Source organism: Glycine soja, chromosome 10, assembly GCF_004193775.1.
Source record: "Glycine soja cultivar W05 chromosome 10, ASM419377v2, whole genome shotgun sequence".
Taxonomy (NCBI): domain Eukaryota; kingdom Viridiplantae; phylum Streptophyta; class Magnoliopsida; order Fabales; family Fabaceae; genus Glycine; species Glycine soja.
In genome coordinates, this window is record NC_041011.1 from 22,759,269 (window position 1) to 22,780,713 (window position 21,445).

The window sequence follows — 21,445 nt, forward strand, 5'->3', positions numbered from 1 at the left end:
TAAGAAGATTAACAGCGTACATCATGATTGTAGGTTTCGGACACACCTAATGAAGCTAGGAGGATTTCCATATCAATTACATATGATATGCCTTACAAGGATATGATGCATAACTGTGAGGTACTTCGGATGGGAAAACAAAAAATGTCCCGATTGATGAGTGCCCAACAGGAGCATGAATGTTTGATGAAATATCTTTTAGAAAATCATGAACATGAATTCAAAAATATGGACCCACTTCCCACGTGCTGGATGTAGATTTTCATAAGGTAATTCCTTGATTTAGAAATTCATGATTGCAGTACATATTTCATAAATACGTATACTCACTTTTGGTGGCTATATATATTCAATTCAGCTTGAAATAATGGCTATCAAGATAGAAGTTTATATGTTGAGTGGATGTTAAACCCACACACACTGCTTTCTATTCTAATGCCTTCAGGTTGTGACATAATCATCTACATATATTTACAATTTTTTACTTTAGCACCTCATTAAATTTAATACCATGCAGGAGAGCAACTTTTCTTTGATGAGAATATTGCTATGGATTCAATCAAACCAACTTGTTATCCTGTTCCATTGCTATGTGCAACCATTCAGAATCATCCTCATTTGTTCAAATTTCCAGGAGCAAGTCCCTATGATAAATTTCTCAAAGCTGCTGGTTGTTGATAGTGATGAGAATCATGAAACTGACCAAATACAGGCTAAAGGCCCAAGTGGAGAAGGATGAAGGCCCAAGTGGAGAAGGACAAAGCTCCCGAGTGGAGAAGGATGAAGGCCCAAGTGGAGAAGGATGAAGGCCCAGAGGCAGAGACACTATCAAGACTATTAATTGTTGCTAAAGGCCCAAACTAATTTGAAGGCCCAAGTTAAATAAGTTTTTAGTTATAATTTATTTTTATTGTAATTTTGGCCCAAACTATTTAGAAGGCCCATGTCTATTTTTATCTTTTTGTTCAGCTACACTATAAGTATGAGTTTTTGTTTTGAATAAAAAAACTTTTGGGCATTTTCATAAAATTGGGTGGGAGTTTCTCTCCGGGTTCCTTGTTGAACCAATTATCTTGACTTATCTTCCTTCACTGGAAGTGGCGTCTATCCTGACTTATCTTCCTTCACCGGAAGTGGCGTCAACCAAAAAACTCTACAGCCTGTATCAAGCGATCTGCTCCTACTCAGGTTCACATCATCTGGTATCAGAGCTTCGGCTCTTGATACAGGTTCTATCCTATCCTATTATTTTTCTTTGAAATTTGTCCAGGTTCGTGTTTTGTCCTTGTTCTGTTATTTGCGTTTTTGTTTACATCTTGTTTCGTTCTTGTTTGCGTCTTGTGTTCTGTTATTTGCGTTCTTGTTTCGTTCTTGTTCTTGTTCTTGTTCTTGTTTCTTGTGTCTTTCACACTTTGTGTAAAAAAAAAAGTTGCAAAATTTTGAAAAAAAAAAGTGGGTGTTTGATCTTTGAACACGAAATTGAGGCATTTAGAGGTGTTTTTTTGGAAAGAAAATCGTGGAACAAATCCCCTTATCTAGATTCTCCTCTGAATTCTGAGCGTTTTGATATATAGTGGGCCTCAAACGGACAACCGTAGCAAAAGTTATGAGCATTTGAAGTTTACTTGTCATATCTGTTATCTTATCTGTTATCCTATCTGTTATCTTATTTGTTATCATATTTGTTATCCAAATTAAGTCTAATTTGTTATCCAAATCTGATCTATTATCCAAATCAAATCAAATCAATTTTTTTTATCCAAATCTAATCTGTTATCCAAATCAAATCCAATCTGCTATCCAAATCAAGTCCAAGTTGTTATCCCAAATCAAATCTGTTACTCAGATAATTATATTGTCTTTCCTTTTATTTTATATTAGCTTGTGTGTCTAATTCGATCCATCCAGGAACTTAAGAAGGAGTGAGTGGTAAAAGGCAAGAGTGAAAACATCACACAAAAGCCTATATTGAGAGCATTAAACACGAGTGAACTACCATCAAAGAGAGAAACACGTGAGTAGAGTGTGGTGAGGTCCTGAATTTTTTTTTTTAATTTACTGCAAAATTCTTTGTTCCTTAATCATGGCAAGAGCTGGTGATAATGGTGGTGTATATCATCATCTGGACGAATCTCAACGCTTATTTATGGACGCGTGGACTACACAAATGCAACGTTTGTTGAACCGTAACAAAGAAAAGCCTTACAGACGAATAGCCAAATCTTCCTCATTTACTCTTAAACCTCTATCCCCTAGAGAAGTGTGTGATGACCAAATCAGAATGGGAGAAAAGAGAGAACAAGAGAAAGAAAATAGTGAGGCACCACAAAGGAATATGAAAAAGAAGAGTGATACACCCGAGGAAAAGAGTGATACACATAAGAGAGAGAGTGATACACATGAGAGAAAATTTAATTATTTTGCAGAGGCGAGTGAAGTGAGGAAAGTGTTACCTGCTCATGAACCACTCAATCTACAGTATTGCAAAGACAGTAAAATTTCTACTGATAATTCTAATGAGTTTACTATTTCTATTTCTCCTAGTGTTCAACCATTATTGCAGGAATTTAAAAATGTCTTTCCTAAGGAGATTCCTCATGGACTACCACCTTCAAGAGGCATAGAACATCAAGTTGATCTCCTCCCCGGAGCTTCATTGCCTAACAGGCCAACTTACAAAAGCAATCCCCAAGAGACTCAACGTAAGGATGCACATGCCAAAGTTGAGTATGTGAAAAGATTGTATGACCAAGTGAAGGTGCAAATTGCAAAGAAGAATGAAAACTATGCCAAGCAAGCCAACAAGAAAAGGAAGGAAGTGGTACTTGAACCCGGTGATGATCCTGGACATTTGAGGACAAATGTTTTCCAAGAAGGAGGGAATGATGAGAATCATGAAACTGGCCAAATACAGGCTAAAGGCCCAAGTGGAGAAGGACGAAGGCCCAAGTGGAGAAGGACAAAGCCCCCGAGTGGAGAAGGATGAAGGCCCAAGTAGAGAAGGATGAAGGCCCAGAGGCAGAGACACTATCAAGACTATTAATTGTTGTTGAAGGCCCAAACTAATTTGAAGGTCTAAGTTAAATAAGTTTTTAGTTATAATTTATTTTTATTGTAATTTTGGCCCAAACTGTTTAGAAGGCTCATGTCTATTTTTATCTTTTTGTTCAGCTACACTATAAGTATGGGTTTTTGTTTTGAATAAAAAAACTTTTGGGCATTTTCATAAAATTGGGTGAGAGTTTCTCTCGGGGTTCCTTGTTGAACCAATTATCAGACTTATCAAGGTAATCCTTGTGGCGTCTACCCTGACTTATCTTCCTTCACCGGAAGTGGCGTCAAACAAAAAACTCTACAACCTGTATCAAGCGATCCGCTCCTACTCAAGTTCACATCAGATAACAAACTTGTTACCGAATTATATATTCTAGCAGTTGGTGAAGAAATCCTGCTGAAGTTAACTATTGGTCAAAATGGTAAGGTTTCCAAGCAATGTTGCTTTGACGGTGCTCTAGGTCCAAGATATATATGGAAATATTGGTTTCTATATTCCAAATTCAATTATTTATTTTTCTCTTTCTTTTCATCTGTGATGCCAGGAAAAGCTTCATGCCATGGAAATCTTTGTAAAGTATAATTAATTGGCAATTTCCTTATACACATACATAAAGTGCAAGGGTTGATAAAAACAATATAAACTGAAATGTTTTTAGTCAATTTTATGTTTTTGTTATTTGGAGAAAGATTTTGCGTGAACGTGATTTTATTCTTTGAAAGTGGATTTTGTTATCTTGCAACATAGATGATCTTAAATTCAATCTAAAAAAATTAATTTACAAAACTTTTGAGAATGATAACAATTACAAATATGATTAATAATATTCTATAATTGTTACATGCATTTTAATTTGATTAATATCAAATTAATAGTCACTAATACTTAAATTTGTTCTATATATATATATATATACATATATATATATATATATATATATATATATATATATATTTCTAAGTTTTCTCTCCTTTAAAATTTTTAAAAAAAGTCAAAAGTGATTTCATGTTTTGAAATTTGTTTAGATTAGCTTTACATAAGAGAAACACAATCGATTTGATATATATAAAAAAAATCAAGACTTAAATGAGATATTTTTTTATAAAATCCAAAAAAAAAATCTTCAACTGAATGTTTGATTTTTATACATACATTAGATCGTACTATTATGAATTTTAATCTATATGTTCATTTGAGATTTCAATATGCTATTTTTTGTTTGACATTAAAACAAATATAAAATGATTTTTCTATATAACTTTCTTTAATGAGTAATAAAACTTCTTAAATAATTTAGGATAATATTTAGAATAAATTACATCCATCTCTTCTATGTTTAGGACTGATTAGAGTTCACTCCCCTACGATAAAATGCATTTTTTTGACATCCCTATATGTCAATTCTGTTAATTGACAGTATTAGCTTGTAGTGAAATGTCACAAAAAACCCTTCAAGTTAACCCTATTCTCACAATGGAAGGCTGCGTACTGTGCAAAAATATCCGGCAACAAAGGATTGGTGCTGCCGCTGTGTTTGCGGAGTCATACGCGCGTATCTCCCATGTTCTCTGGCTTCTTTTTCTATTTGTTTCCAAGATTAGTAATCTCAATGTTTTCATCCGCAAGTCTTTCGAAGGATTGAACCACTTACATTTTCTAGGCTTAATTTGTTTTGATCTCTTGGAGGCATTTAAAGACAGCACTTTATTTCCCATCCAAAGCTCGACAAAGAACATTAAGAAAAATGTATTCAATTAACATTTATAAAAGATTTTAAAAGTTATTTTTAAGAAATAAGTTTTGGGGTATTGGATCAAAAATTTTAAATAATAAAAATAAGCTTTGTGGTATTTAGTCAAGCTTATTACAATTTTTTAAGGAATTTAATAAATTTGTTGATATTCAATTATGATTTTTTACAACTTAAAGAAAATCTTATAATATTAAAAAATATATAAATTTCAATGGGTTCTCTTGTAGAATGGATTTCACAAGATTTTTTGGTAAAAAATACACATTAAACAATCTCACATAAATCTTGAGATTTTTTATACTTTTTTTTCTTTTCTTGTCAATTGACATGTTTTCTTATCTTATCATACATAATTTCATGTCTCTTTGTTGAAAGTTGTAGATATTTATAATTTCTTTTTACTCTTTTAGCCCATCAACAACATGTCCTAGAATGTGTTATTTGAGAGATCTTCACAATTTTTAAATTTAGAGCTTCTTGATTATATTTTTATTTTTAATGAACTTTGAGAAGTTAACCGTGTATAAGTGGATAAATGACTTTTTTTTTTGAAAAAGTATTTGTTTGATACACCCCTAAGATTATTGATTTTGATTTTGCAGCGGTTTTTTAAATTTAACATTGAAAAAATATCTCATTGTATTTTTGGTTTTATGATGTGCAACAATGATGTTAATGGGTATAAACATATCGATTTTGGTGAACTTTGTTTGGGATAATGAAACCATTGTGATGAATAGATTGTTGAATTTTATTTTACACCATCTTCATTTTGTGAATCAATATTGGTCTCCTGACGATGGACAGTAAAGTTCATTTTTTTTCACATTCATGTTCTAGGTTTTGGCAATTGAAGGAAGGGGAGGAGGGTAATTTTGGAAGAAAAAAATATAACCCCATCATATGCTAATCATGTGCCGAATTCTGCTAACAGGCTAAGCATTGTTAAGGAGCAGGGGATTTTGCTTAGGGTCAAAATAAAAAGGGAGGTGAATGCAATAAGTCTCAAATGCAGGAAAGGCACATGTAATTTGTTATAATATTTATGTATATACATATTTTTAATTGTATAATCTTAGTAGCAATTTAACTACAAATAAATATAATATAATATACAACCTACTAATTTAAATTTAAATTAAATTTTAAAAATATAAAAAACTATTAAGAACTTAAATTGGGGCCTAAGGCCACAATCAAACTTGCCTTGATCGAGGCAACCACGACCCTGGTATATGGTGGAAACTCTAAAAGCTTAATGTCATAGTTTTCATGGTGCTAGTGATAACAATAATGATAATATTAGTAATGATGATAGTATAGTGACAATAATGATAAGATGATCATGATATAATAGTGATAATGGTGACAAAAATAGCAATAGTAATAGAGATGATGATAATAATGATAATAGTAATAATGATGACAATAACGATGATAATCGTGAAAGTATTAAGTATACCTTTATTTTATTTTAGGTTTCATTACTTATTTGATGTCACTATTTATTATTGTATTCAATTTGGTCTTTACTTATTTAAAAAACAAGTAATTCATTAGGTCTTTTTTGTTCAAAATTATTTATTTATTTATACTGGTTTAAGTTAAATCAACATTATTTTTTTTATAATTAATGCTTGATGATCAAAATTTTCTATTTAATAAGACATATTAAATAATGTACACACATTAAGAATGACTCATTGGTTTCATATATAGCAGTAGTGACAACAATGACAATGGTGATGAGTCACTTTTTTATGATAGAAATTTACAGAGTATTCAGGACACCAAGTATGTCAAAGTATTAAGTGCATAAAAAAAATTAAATAATATTTTAATGTTTAAGTCTTTATTTTATTTTAGACTTAATTACTTATTTGGTCATTCTATTATTTATTTTGTTCAATTCTATCTACTTAATTACTTATTGTTTTAAGTTAAATTAGCATTATTTGTTTATAATTAATGCTTGATGATTAAGTTTTCGGTTTAATAAGACATATTAAATAGAAAAAAAGTTATACATTGACCGTGTAAAAAGTTTTACACCCATGAGTATGGTATGTTTGTTGACTTTTAAGATAAGTATTATAAAAGTTTTACATCATTATCTAATCACAACCCATGATTGTGTAAAATTCTTTTATATTGGTCGTACATGACCATTAAATTGTATTAAATAATGTACACACATTAAGAATAACTCATTATTTTGATATATAATAGTGGTGGTGCTGGAAACAACTATGGTGGTGATGAATTATTTTTTAATGGTAGAAATTTATAAAAGGTTTAGGATGTTACCTAATGTGATCCTTATTAGCATATATGTCATACATGGCACACATTACTTGAATTTAAGTTTTAATTTAAAAAAATATATAAATATATATGGAAAATATAATTTCATAATTTTTTTTATTGTAATAAGGAAGTCTTTAAATTGATTGAAATGTTATTTTAAAATAAATATTTAAATAGAAAAATTTTAATTCTCTCATTTATTTCATTTTAAAAAAATAGTCTACCAAATATATAATCAACTATATATCTATAATGTACACCAAAATTGATAATTAAAAATGTAATATTTTCATTGTAGATAATTTCTAGAATAATATATTTAAAATATTTTATAAAATATTCATAAATAACATTTGTCCGTGCATGACACGAGTGAGATACTCTAGTTTAATTTGCATGTAAGAAATCAAATATTATATCTCTAATGGTAAGAAAAGTAAATTATATAGCTGATATTTTTTTCTCTGCTTGAAATAAGGTATTCTTATAGCCGAAAGTCATGAGACTAATCTCAAAGGGATAGAGACCATTGAAGTAAGTTTTGTATTTTCTAACAAAGTTTGTTCATGCTCAACCAGAGAAACAAAACCCAATCAATATGCTTAAAGAATCTAACCATCTACCATCTTTATTGGACTTTGTTGACCAACTCTATTGGACCTTGTTGGTAATTATATAGTTGATATTTTGATTTAATAAAAAACATTTCCAAACTGATAAAATAAATCCAGTTCCAAATTAAAATTCCTACTTTTGGTTTAAGCTAAATGATTTTTTTATTTATAATTAATGCTTGGTGATTTTATTTTCAATTTGATATAAAACATATTAAATAATGAACACACATTTTAGAAGGACTGACTAAAAAAAGATGGACATATTATTTTTTAAAGGTCAAATGTTAATTAATTTAAATTAATTTTATATATTTTCTTACATATATTTCATGTGATATAAAATTTTAGACAAACTTGAACAAGATTACTTCAGGACAATTAATCTAGTTTGTTCGGATTAGATTATTTTATTTATTTTTGATTCGGACAGTCATTGCAGTTGTGTGTTGTGTGAGTAATTATTATCATTATTTTTAATAATTATTTTTAACAATCCTGAACAAGATTACATTTTGAACCATTCACCGAAAGAAAAAAAGATGTAATCTTTTTTATATAAAAAATATTACATTTTTAACGGCTATATTATCTAAATCTATCAATAAGGATCGAATATATTATAAAAGAAGATGGGAGTTTTATGTTTTATATATGTTATTGTAAGAAAAAAAAAACAACAAACAACCGCTTGAGTGATAAGTACTAAGTAACCTCTTCTCGTACCAGTATAATGGCTAGTGTTTGCACCCATTTGACGTTGGGTATGTGTTCTTGCACCCCAAGCTTTGCTTGTTCTTCATCCACCAAGAAGAGGAAGCTTTGCAACAAAGCCAATGTTGGTTCAAGAAATAAGAAGTTAAAGAATGAAGATGATGAGGTTTGGAAGATCAAGAAAGTGTTGAAAGAGAGCGATGTTGGGAGCATGAGCAGGTTGATACTGACGAGAGAAATGGCAGAGAAGTTTGTGCTGCCTGTGTTGGGGGATGATGCTGATCAGATTGATAGTGGAGTTTCTGTTCAGATTTGGGATGCGGACACCAACTCCATGCACTCTCTTGTTTTCAAGAGATGGGTCTCTTCAAGAAGCTATGTCTTCATTGGTAATTGGATTAAAGATTTTGTTGCAAGAAGGGGTTTAAGGAAAGGAGATGAGATTGGTTTTCAATGGAATCCATTCAAGAATGGCTTTGAATTCTCTGTTCTTCAAGTCAACTACATGGGATAGGCACCACTAGTCAATTGTGTAGTTATTCTTTTTTTTACTGTAGTCAATTGTGTAGAATGAGGGGTTCTAACCATTCTTCCATTTATTATAAGCCTTCAAAGTCTTGTTTTGAAGGTCTTATGTATAGACATATATGCTTCTACTGTAATCTTTTCCAGTGAAATTTGAACTACAACTATATCCCCCGTTTTGTCTCTTTTTGGTTTTTTTCTTAATTGTCTAGTTCTGTGTATGTTTATTGGCTTACTACTATTTTGCAACTAAGCTCTGTTATTCAATTAGTGGCTAATGCGACTAAGTTTGTCAGTGTTGTCTAATGTTCTATAGTTATTATTGGCATGATTTTGTTCATTTTAATTTTTGCCTGCTTTTTATTCAACAAAATGCCCATTGTAGATTAAATTTCTGAGTATCCCGAACTCAATATCATGAGTCTAAATCTTGTGCTTCGTTAGCACATGATATCAAGAAGTTGAATCTAATATACAGTGAAATGTGGGTTGGACTTTTCCAATGAGATGAATGGAAATTTCTGAGTCAAAAATATCAGAAACACTGTATTGTGAAAAGATGTTGGTCTGGTCTGACCATTTTTGTTCCTTATCTATAGAGAAATTTCAGACTTAAGTTTTTACAAGCTTATGTTGCCTCAATTTAAATTCAAGTTAGCTTGTGTTGTTGAATTTGAATTTAAAATAGATAAGATGCTTTTAAAGTTTACTTAGCGGAGCATGAATCATAACAGAATAGTTACTTTAGTTTATGCCATAGAATAAGATACATGTGAACATGGAGAAATATCTTAATTTTCAGGATTAATTAATCTCTGTCACTTTTGCTTATATAGATAATTGTTTTCTTGGTTTGTTTATTTTTTCCTTAACACTTTTCCCTTCTTTCAAATGGGTGTCATTTTGAAGTGGCAAACTTTGCTTTAACTACTTGTGATTAGGAGTTATTTTATAACATAGATGCATGTCTCGGCCCCATGGCAGAACTATTTGGATAGGGATTCAAACATTTTGGAATTGAGGAGAAATCAATAACATATTCAATACAGATTAAGAAGCTCTATTTGGAATTAGAAGCTTATTTAAAATGAGAGGAATTCACAGTACAATGTTTACTCTAACATAGCTGAATGCTAAGAAAATAAGGATAAAATGTGTGAATTAACCTCTTTTCTTGTAATGAAGCAATAAGTAAAACTGATCTTCATCTGAGGGTGTGTTGCAAATAGTAGCTTTCTTCGTTCCATAAATTTTCACATTTCCAAGAACTTTTTGGAGGATGGTGTATTCAGTGATGAGAATTCTATGCTTGTTGCATTTTCTGTTAACTTGGTATCTGTCAATCTCTGCTTGTGGGTTCTGAGTCCCAGGAACAAACTATACTACTTGCTATCATACAAGAGCTCAGAGTTTCTGCATGGAATGCCAACAATTCAGATTGCTGTTCCTGGGAAGGTTTCACTCACTTGTGGAGAAGCTCATTCTCATCAGACTCAAAGCTTTGAAGTGCTTGAACTTTCAAATAATGATTTTCATAGGATGATTCCACCTGCTTTTGGAAATAATTTATTTTATCTTGAATATCTAGACTTATATTTAAACAAGTTAGAAGGTTCAATTCCACCAGAATTGGGTGCTCTAAGGAGACTCAAAACATAGAACCTTTCCAATAACTTGTTGGTGGGACCGTGGGAGAGATACCTTAGGAACTTCAGGGCCTTGAGAGTTTACAAGATTTTCGACAATCACTTCAGTGGTTTGATACCATTTATGGTGGGGAATTGGACCAGTCTAAGAGTTTTTGCTGCTTATGAGAATCATTTTTTGGCTTATACTTAACCTGCATTCAAACCACCTTGAAGGTCCTATTCCGGGAAGCATTTTTTCTCCAGGGAAGCTAGAAGTTCGTATCCTTACTCAGAACAATTCAAGTGGTGATCTTCCTGAGGAAATCAGGAATTGGCAAACCCTTTTCTGTGTTCAAATCTCATCTTCTTGAACTTGGCTTCAAATGATTCATCGGAACAATTCCACCAGAATTTTGACAGCTTATGAACCTGCAGGTGTTAATGCTCACTGGAAATCGCCTTTTTGGTGATATTCCCGAATCAGTGCAAAAATCTTAGCATGCTTGATTTAAGCATTAACAGAGGTTCATGTGATTTTTACACAGTGAAAATTCATTAGAATAAATTTTCTATTGAAATCATCGGATAGGCACACACCAAATTGGCATTTCATCAAGTAATAAATGGACAACAAAAGTGATTTCAGATTCAAGCATTGAATCCTAATTCCAACAAGTTCATGTGATTTTTGGACAAGAATGAGAATCAAATAGAAAAGAGAAACAAAAAATTCATATAACAAATTAGAAATAAATGAGCATCGTAACTACACTACCCAAAACCACGATCGCCTTATGTTCGTACTTTTATTAAACAGAAAAGGAAAAAGGATCAGATTAAAGCAAATATAACGGAGATTGCGGCAAAGAAAACTCAAATTTCAAACTCGAAATTCAAAATCACAAAAACGTGAGCCATGCATGCGATGCGAACATGAGCCAAGCAAAGCAACAAATTATCCAAAAACCAATGAACTTTCCAAATTGCAAAACGTTTCTCAAAAGAAAAAAGAATAACAGATAGATAGATTGGGAAGAAAAAAAAAAGAGTGAATCAGATTGAGAGAGAGAAGAAGCGAATCAGATAGATAGAAGAAGAGAACTTTCAATTGAGTTTTTTTTGGGTGTATTGCAATATGATTTTAAAAGAATTTTTAAAATACTTTTAATCATTAGAATTTTGTAGTTTAGATTTTAATGAATTTATGTAAGAATTCATAAAATTTAAAAGAATATTTTCAATTTTTAAGATTTCAAAAGACTTAATTTAAAAAAGAACATTTAAAATTATTGATAAAGATAATCAATTTTATTCACTTATCACATGAATTTAAAGCATGTTGACCATTAGTCAAAAGAGTAAAAAAATAAAATAAAAAATGTCTTTAACAAAGAGACAATGAATTATGTGTGAGAAAAAAAACATTCAATTTGTAGGAAAAGAAAAAAAAAGAATGAAAGTCTCATAAAATTCAAGGATTTTGGTGATATGGTTTAATGTTATTTTCTCCTAAAAAGTCTTATGAAATTTATTAAAATTCATCCTAAGAAAGAATCTAGGAAATTTGTATACTTTAGAATACTAAAAGACTTTTTTTAAGTTGTAAAAAATCTTAATTGAATACTAATAGACTTTATTGAATTTCTTAAAACATCTTAGTAGTCTTATTTGAATACCGCATAACTTATTTAATTTTTATTATTTAAAAATCATGATTGAACATCTCAAGATTTTTTTTTAAAATAAAATTCTTTTAAAATCCTTTTTTATTATACTTTGATACATATTTTTTTTAACAAAATGTTTTAAAAACAAAAACAAATTACCATAATATAGATTGGTCAAGAAAGTATTTATCAATATGGTGATATTTATAACACAAGAATGGAGGAACCCTACTAGCAAACCATCGCTAAATATTCGTTTAATGACTAAGATCACTTGACACATTTTCACTCTATTTAGCATGGGTCAGATCAATGCAAAATACCTTTAAAATTAAACTCTTAACTTAACAATTTATTTTCATATCAACCAATCATGTGTGTGTTATATTGATGAAACTATTTATAATTAGTATAAATGTATAATTAATTAGAAAAAAGGTACTTATTGTTTGTAACGAAAGAATGAAACAACACACGTATGTATTTTTATTTCTCTTGGTAACCAAGAACATTATGTAATTTAGTATTGTTATAATATACTACAAATCATATCGACAAAAATCATTATATTTTTTCCCTCTTATACCCCTCTTTGTATAAGTTTTTGTTGTATGATATTGAGTGAAAATTTTAACTTTAAAATATAAATAAAAAATATCTCTGTGAGACAAAATAAAAAATAGTTTGAACCTCAAATTTTTCATGTACAATTTTTTGGTTAAGTATTTTTCAGTAAATCACAACTAATTTTCTTATAAATGATCAAACAACGGCCAAATTAGAAAAAAATGTTTTCAAATAATAAAGACCTAAAAGTAGAACTTTCATATAAACTAATTAGGAAAAAAATTCTATTTTGGGAAGCCTAAAAAGAGGGTACAAGTGGACACTGTAAGTTACTTTATTTAAGAAAAATATAGAATTAAATGATCCCAGACTTTTAAAAAAAAAAACTAAAATTCCTTCTAAATGAGTATTCAATTAGGTAAACTTTAAATGAACATAATTAGTTTTTTGTTTTATCTTTATTTCATGCACTTCACCAAAACTTTTCTTAAAAAATTAATAGCTAATCCAAAACTTCACCAAAACTTTGTTTTTTATTTATATTTATAAGCTTAATTAAAAATTAAAATAAAAATAGAATCAGTGGTTTCATTTAAAATTTTTTTAAAAAGTATTTTTTAATAGAATAAACTTTTTCTGTTTTATAATCTTAAACAAATATTTTGTGTCGACTAAATACACATGATAAATAAAAAGCACTAAACCTCCTACATTCCAAGGTGACAAAAACCACTCATTTTAATAAATATTTTCTTAATTAACCCATATGGTAATTATTTTTCATTTTTAATGCATTTTAGTAAAATAAAAAACCTTTCTATGGGATTGGGACACATGAGTAAGACACAAACCGACAAAAGTTTCCAATATTAAAAAATTATTTTTTTATAATTTGATTTAATCATTAACTATAGAATTTTATTTTCAATTTTATACAATTTTATTATTAACTAGTTGGTAACCCGTGCGTATGCACGGGTCACTTGTAATTTATTCTGTACGAATTTTAATTTATTCAATAAAACAGAATAAAAATGAACACAAATATGGGTAATATTAATAATAATTAGATCGTTTGTATTTCATTGACGAAGATAATGTTAGTAAACAAAAGAAATAACCTAAACTTAATTTAGTCACTATCACTATCATTGTTATTCCAATTATTTTGTCTCCAAATAATAATTTTCCAAATTTGTTCATGATGCCTATAGTAGAATGAGATTTCATCACCATGAGAAAAATTACTGTCTTCAAGGAATTGATACCAAGGTTGCAGAACATATGTTTGGTCAATTCCAATATCAAGAACAATAACATTCCACTGTAACAGAGGTCCAAATTTTCTAAGGATTGCCATGTGGTGATCGCAGACATTTAGATGTCTAGTTATACAGTTTGGAAGATTCTGCAAAAGAGGATAAATAATAATAATATTTAGTTTTGTATTTATATGAGTCATAATAAAAAATTTTATCATTACCAAAGGCCGCGGTCTGTCAATCATTGATTGTGTTATTTCAAGTGTCCAAATATGCCGCCTGGATATCATCCAGGGTCTCCCGAAAGTCTGGTGTTCCAGCGATGGACTGAAATGAAGGTCGAATATTGAGATGTGGTCGATTGCAAAGAAATGGATGATGGTGGATTCATAAATGGCCAATTCTTTTCTAAACTGTTTCAGTCCTTCAGCAAAGAAGATTTTTCCCTTATGAAGTCTGAGTTGGATTTGATATATAAGTTCATTATATTTGAAACGAACATATTCGGGATATTTTGGTGCCCACTGAATGCGGTAAAAAAACGGGACTTTTATTATGTCCTGCAAGAAAATATTGAATGTAAAATTATAATAAATAAGCTGGGAAGAAAACAAAAAAAAAGAGTTTTAATCCAATATTACCCTGTCGTTGTGGAATGTGGCTCTAAACTGCATGTTTGCTGGTTTTCTGATAAATGGAAGTTCTTCCTAGAATGAGATTGGACATAAAAACCAATATAGCTGTATTATTCAGATAGATAATAATCAAAGATGTGGAGTTAGGAAGAAACAAAGCAATAAAGTTTAATCTATGAAGCCGGTACAGAAAGTGTAAATATGGTTAGTCATTTTAGAGGAGTAAAATTGTCGAACAATATGCTGAAATGATAGAAAAATGATGTCTATCCATGTTCTTCCTCTCTGCTGTAATTTTATTGAAACAAAGTATAAAAGCTATTCAAGAATAAAACAATTGATGGTCGCATCAACATAGTTTCGTGTTAGCCATTCCGTGCTGCAGTAATTTCATATTTATTTGCTGCCTATTTGATTGCTTATGTTTTACAGACCATGTAATATCCATCTTATCTTAAGCTTGATTAGCATCACAGATTAGCCATCTTGCTGTACTGGTTTTTTCACATTTAATTCAATTATATTAACAACTTTGTTAGATACTCAACTCAATTCTAATCTTTTGTCGTGTTCATTTAGTTATTTAAGCCTCTATAGGCATGTGTAATTCTAGATTAGGACATTTAGATGGATATAAACTTGAACAATTGCTGATCAAACATACAGGGAATTAAAGAGAATTAAAGTTTAATGGAATGTTTTAAAGATATATGTAAGAAAAAGTAATCTTGAGCTGGAGTGTTTTCATTGTTATGCTGATAGAATGATGAACAACAAAATTTAATGAGGGAGGCTAACATGCACAAATAAACACGATATGAAAAGAATAGTTGAAATAATCAGTATAGTTGATAGTATGAAATTATTTAATATGGTTTTGTGAGCTAGGAAATTCAGTTAAGATCTAAGTTATGATATGGTAGTTTTAGGAATGGGTGATCAGAGTAAGCAAGAACAGAAATGAAATCTAAAAAGCAAGAAAGGTTGAAGTTAAAGCAAAGCCATAACAAAATGGAAGGTGTGAGCAGGCGAAAAAATCGAGTGGAAGTGATGAAGATACAAAAATGATCAACAAACTGAGAAAAGACCAGAACAGAGGAAGCATGGTTAGAATAGTTGAAGCAATGCTGGAGAATGCATTCCAACATGCATGAAACAAAAAAGAAATTTCCAAAGCAGACAAACTGAAGGTCATACGGAAACAACAGTCCAAATAATTGATATAGTCCTAATGTAGAATAATTTTAGACATGTCGAATGGATGTCAACTATAAAACATAAAATATATGGGTGCATGAATTCAAAACATTAACTGAGAGAGAAGAAAAAGTCGGTAAGGATTCTGCAACCAAGTGAGGAAATTTGAAATGTAGATAATAAATTTCATCATAGAATCAAAAATAGAAGTCAAAATCGGAAAGAAGAGTCAAGAATTTTACTTTGTTTGAAGCAGTTGATGAGTCTGAACTCATAGTCGGAGCTCAGTTGCTATTGTTTTTTAGCAAAGTTGAAAGAAGTGAATGTTTGTAAGGAAATGATGTTTGTGTTATAAATTAGTCAGTAAAGTGTTGGTTAGCCAACATATGTGATGTGAGGCGTGGCAAGTAAATTGCAAATCGTGGAATATTGAATGCTGGTCCGATGGATTGGACATGTAGGGGCAGTTGAATTTTGGTAATAGTGAATTTGTTCCCTTACACCACAGAATGTTGTAAATTATCCAAGAGCTGAATCATGGTTTAGATCGTGTGTATATTTTTTTTTTCCTTTTACCTTCTACTTTTCCTTCAGTGGTTGAATGTCATGAGCAATATATATATCTTAAAAAATGAAGGGAAGAAAAAGTGTTGTTTGTACAAATGCTGATGATTAAATGGAAGACCTGAAATATGGTGTGATTGATGAGTATTAGATGATATTTGTAAGAAATAAGTGTTTGTAAAAAATAAAGTTTAAATTTTTTATTTTCATGTAAAGAATTTAAAGATTAAGTATCTTTTTTAGTTTTTTGTTTAAACGTATTTATAGTATTTCATAGTAAATTTGGTATTCCAGAAATGGCTAAATATTTAATCAATGAATATATGGTATAAATATAGTTTGTTTTCCTAAAATCATGTTAATTAAATAATGTGATTTAAGTTATTTATGTATTTGCTGGACAATAGCATTGATTGAATGATTAAACTTGCTCTGGATGATTGTTAATATTGAATGCTGGCTTTCTATGTTACTATATATATATATATATATATATATATATATATATATATATATATATATATATATATATATATATATATATATAGATTGTTGCTGGATTGCTGGACAGTACCAATTATTGAATGAAATATCAGGAAAATAGATTTGCCTTAGACATTTGCATCCTCTATTAATGTTAATTCAAAGAGTTTTAGGATGCCAATGGTTTCAGAATTTGGTGCAGTTATTGCAGGTGATATTGATGCAAATTCGAAGACAGATATAATTTTTACTACAAAATTATGTGGTTAATGGTTCATGTGGAATTTTGAGGCTTTTGTGTCTATGTATGAAGAAGGGAAATAAGAGAAGTCAAGAAATGCTGATGGGACAATAACCAACAAAGGGATTATAATTGATGGTAGATATATTCAGCTCTATGATTCAGAATTGAAAAAAATACAGGAAGCACATTTAAATATTAAATGGTGTAAGCAAAATACTTGTATCAAATATTTTTTCAAGTACATGAATGAAGAATATGGTTCTGCCTATATCTTGAACTTTTGGCTTAAGCTCTTTTTTTGCTGGATTATTTTGTAAGGTTGCAGCAAAAATGGAGCTTTCATATGTAGGAACTGGAATTGATGTGTCGAAAGCTGGCAGCTATAATTTTGTATCTAACTGCATGTTAGAGAATGAATAAGCAACTATCGAATATTATAGCATACAAACTAATCATTGAGAATATATATGAAATGGATTAACCTTTTAAGATTTGCAAAGACCTCTTTGAAGACAACATTGGTTGTAGAATTTGAATTTTTTTTGTCTTTGTCATGGATTAAAACTTTAAGGCCTTTTTTTTATTTAACCCTTGACAATGCCACATATAATTGTCCATGTGAGAAGACAGGTTTAGGTAAATAAAGACCCACTGAGGATAGTGATTGACCATGGGACTTGTTAATTGTCATTGCATAAGAAAGCATTATTGGGAACTGTCTTCTCAAAAGCTTAAAAGGCCATGATGATTGTGAAGGAGACATAGACATTCTTGGAATATAAACATTCTGACCAATATTTTTGCCAGAAATTATATCAGCTGCAATCACATGTTTAGTTAAGTTTGTAACAATTAATCTAGTGCCATTACATAGTCCTTGAGTTTGGTCTAAGTTTCTTAACAACATGATAGGTGATCCAATTTTGATTTTGATGTTATGATTCGGTAGACCGGATGTTGTTAATGAATTAAGAAATTCTGTTGTTAGTGATCGAAAGTGAGAACTCTCTAGTGTTTCTGATTTGTTCATATAATCAGCACTTAGATATTCCATTTGGTCACCTGTGATTTTTTATCAGGTTATCATATTGGATAAAGAATAAAAAGAGTAAAAAATTAGAAGATCATTATGGAGAAAAAATATTTAATAGATTTGATTAGTAATGTTGCAGAATGTTTGATAAGAATGACATAGAGTCCAAATTTATATATAATAAGAATTAGATTAGGTATGTTATAATCACCTGGTATCAATGATAGTATATAATCATTAACTTCTTGTACGGTTTCATTTGTGGAAGCTAATATGGCTCTGGTTTGAAAGTATTTAGGATTGGTATGATGGTGAGATAAATTTGGAAATGTAGAATTAACTATTGCATAGAGTGGGTCATCATACTCTGTGATTAACATATCTTTTGGAATTTCAATTGAATTACCATAGCCATCATTTTGCTGGTCAGCAATTCCATCACCAATATTAAGGATCCACTTCGCGAAAGTTGCAGTTTCTTCTTTGTCTGTTGCATCTGTATTGGCTTCTAAACGCATGTTTTTTCGACAGTGCCAAAACATGGCAATGATTCCATAGATAAGATGAATTAATAGTTGAATTAACAATATCAGAGCGACTACCCCTAGGAATGACTGACAAAATCTGCCGAAAATCTCCACCAAATAGCATAACTTTGCCACCAAAGATTTTATCAGAACTTGATTTCACCTTAATAACATCTCTTAGACTTCGATCAAGTGCTTCAAAACAGAATTTGTGAGCCATGGGGGCTTCATCCCATATTATAAGACTTGCTTCATTCAATAATTCAGCCAATTATGTTCCTTGATGAATATTGCATGTCGAGTCTTCAAATATAGGAACATGAATTTTTAATTTGGAATGTGTTGTTTTTCCTCCAGGCAATAACAAAGAAGCTATGCCGCTAGAAGCAACCATAATAACAATTTTATTGTCAACTCTCAATGAGGCTGCAAGTGTCTTCCAAATAAATGTTTTTCCTGTTCCTCCATATCCATATAAGAAAAACATTTCACCTTCATTTTTATTGACAGCCTGAATAATTTGGTTATAAATTTTTGCTTGTTGGTCTGTAGGCATAAAGATTGTTCTGGTTTTAATAACAGGTTGAAATTTCAGAGTGAAACACAAGGGAGGAAAAAAAGGAAGGCAAGTTAGTACAATAAATAAACCTGTCATTTGAGAAAAAAGGTTAAGGAATTTGGATCTAAGTTCTTCATTGTTGAAATTTAGCTCAGACAAAATGAGGTGGTTGTCTGCATGTGTTAGTAAATTTGCGTTCTCAGGATATGGCATGTAAGGATAGTCTTTAAGTGATCTTTGATTGGCTTGTAACAGCTTTTCAACTTCAAGCAATACCAGATTCATCAGATTGGAGTCATCAATATGTAATCCTAAGACATTTGAAAAGGAAGTTAGATAATGTTTATGATTAAATTTTTTTGTGTCAAGCTATATGTAAGCCAACCTGGAGTGTTTGATGATCTGCGATGACTATATACAATATCTTCACTTAACCAATGCCAAGTTTTTTCCCATACTTCTTCAGGTTTGTTCATGGTACCTGTCAAAAGTAATAATACAAAAATATTCCTTAGATAAGGTCCTGAGCCCCAGTCTTTTGCTTCCTAGATTGCAGCAATGAATTCTCTATCATCCTGTAAAAAACCCATAGCAAAACATGCTTCTCTATATGTAGAATATTCAACACCATCCACTGTTCTGATATCTTCAAATGAGATTGGTCCTCTACAGACAGTCAGCATCATCCTTAAATAAAATAATTCCTTAGTTGGAGGAACCCATTGAAGTCTGCCAATAGTATAACCTTTTTTCCTAAGTTGTCAACATCTTTGTTTCTGGTTATACACGAACTTAGTCACAAATTCAAAATAAGTCAGGTTTTTACCTTCAACAAAAACTTGGTTTGTATTCATCCAAGCTATAAATTTTGATTCAGAAATGCTTGGGTTAGAGAGCATATCATCAATATCATCATGGTCTTGGTAGAGAACGCTATGTTGGCCTAGAAGATGGAACTGTAGCCTCTCTACAGAAGGTTTTCTACCATGTATTGGAAAACCAAAGATCCTCCAAGCAGATTCACATGGAGAAATGTATCTATAATAAAAAAATATTAAAAATACAATCATAAGATGATTTACATATTAAACTTGGTTCATACCTGCAATCCAAATATTCCTTGATTTCATCATTTGGAGTGTTTGCATGCAGAACTATTTCATTGTCATCATGTACCATCACAACGGTAACTCTATCGTATCCTTTATTGATGTACTTGAATAAATATTTGATAGAAGTGCTTTGGTTACACCATTCAATATTTATATGTGCTTGGTATTTTTTCTGTAATTTTGGATAATAGGATACAATACATTTATTATCAATTATAATACCATTCTTGGTTATTGTCCGACCAGTATTTCTTCTACGATATACAGGATAACAATCTCCATCTATAAGAGTTGTGGCCTGAAACTTTTTTGGATAAAATCGATTGCATTTGCCTTCCTTCATGCATGGAGATGCAGGCCTCAAAATTTCGCATGGACCATGAATCATGTGATTTTGCACTAATTTATAGAGTTCTGGATCATCTTTCTGTGAAGGTATTTATGCTGATATAATATGATCAATATCGTTTGGAGATGGATATTTGTTGTTGGCGTGTAAAAATAACAATAAATGGACATGAGGAAACCCTCGTTTTTGGAATTCCACTGTGTACATGTCTGTAGTTGTAACCAAATATGATTAATAGAAATGTATTAAAGAAAACATAATTTACAATAAATGGCTTATCTATTTGTAACACTACAAATAGGAATTAGCATCAACTTACATGCGACGACTTTGCCTAGCAGGTGATTCTTTGTAAGGTCTGATAACATCTGCTCATATTTAAGCTTGAAAATGCGGGAGATTATTTCTGGCCTATCTATTGTTGTCAAATTCAAAGGTGTTAGCAGCCTATGAATTCAGGCCAATTTGGATTGCAGGTAAAAGTAATAAAAAGATTTGGAAAGCCTACGTGACTGCATATAGCTATGCCATCAAAATAAAGTTGATTCATGTAACGTGGGCTGCCAACAAAGGTTGAAGGTAAGATGATCCTCTTGCCTTGGGCTAAACCTTCTGTATTTCCAGCTTCGGATGACTGCTGCAAGCTACAG

At 30.7% G+C, this 21,445-nt stretch overlaps 1 protein-coding gene and 1 pseudogene across 1 annotated transcript; one reads left to right on the forward strand and one right to left on the reverse strand.

Annotated features, from left to right (window-relative positions):
* Positions 1-8,462: 8,462 nt before the first annotated feature.
* LOC114371536 (B3 domain-containing protein At2g33720-like) lies at positions 8,463-8,957 on the forward strand. The gene has a single exon (XM_028328947.1). The coding sequence runs from the start codon at positions 8,463-8,465 to the stop codon at positions 8,955-8,957; it is 495 nt and encodes a 164-aa protein (XP_028184748.1).
* An 8,706-nt stretch (positions 8,958-17,663) lies between these two features.
* LOC114371537 lies at positions 17,664-18,766 on the reverse strand (annotated as a pseudogene).
* Positions 18,767-21,445: the final 2,679 nt, after the last annotated feature.

What these genes read in the sequence shown, in the direction of transcription:
- LOC114371536 (XM_028328947.1), top strand. Translation starts at nt 8,463, where the DNA reads ATGGCTAGTGTTTGCACCCATTTGACGTTGGGTATGTGTTCTTGCACC.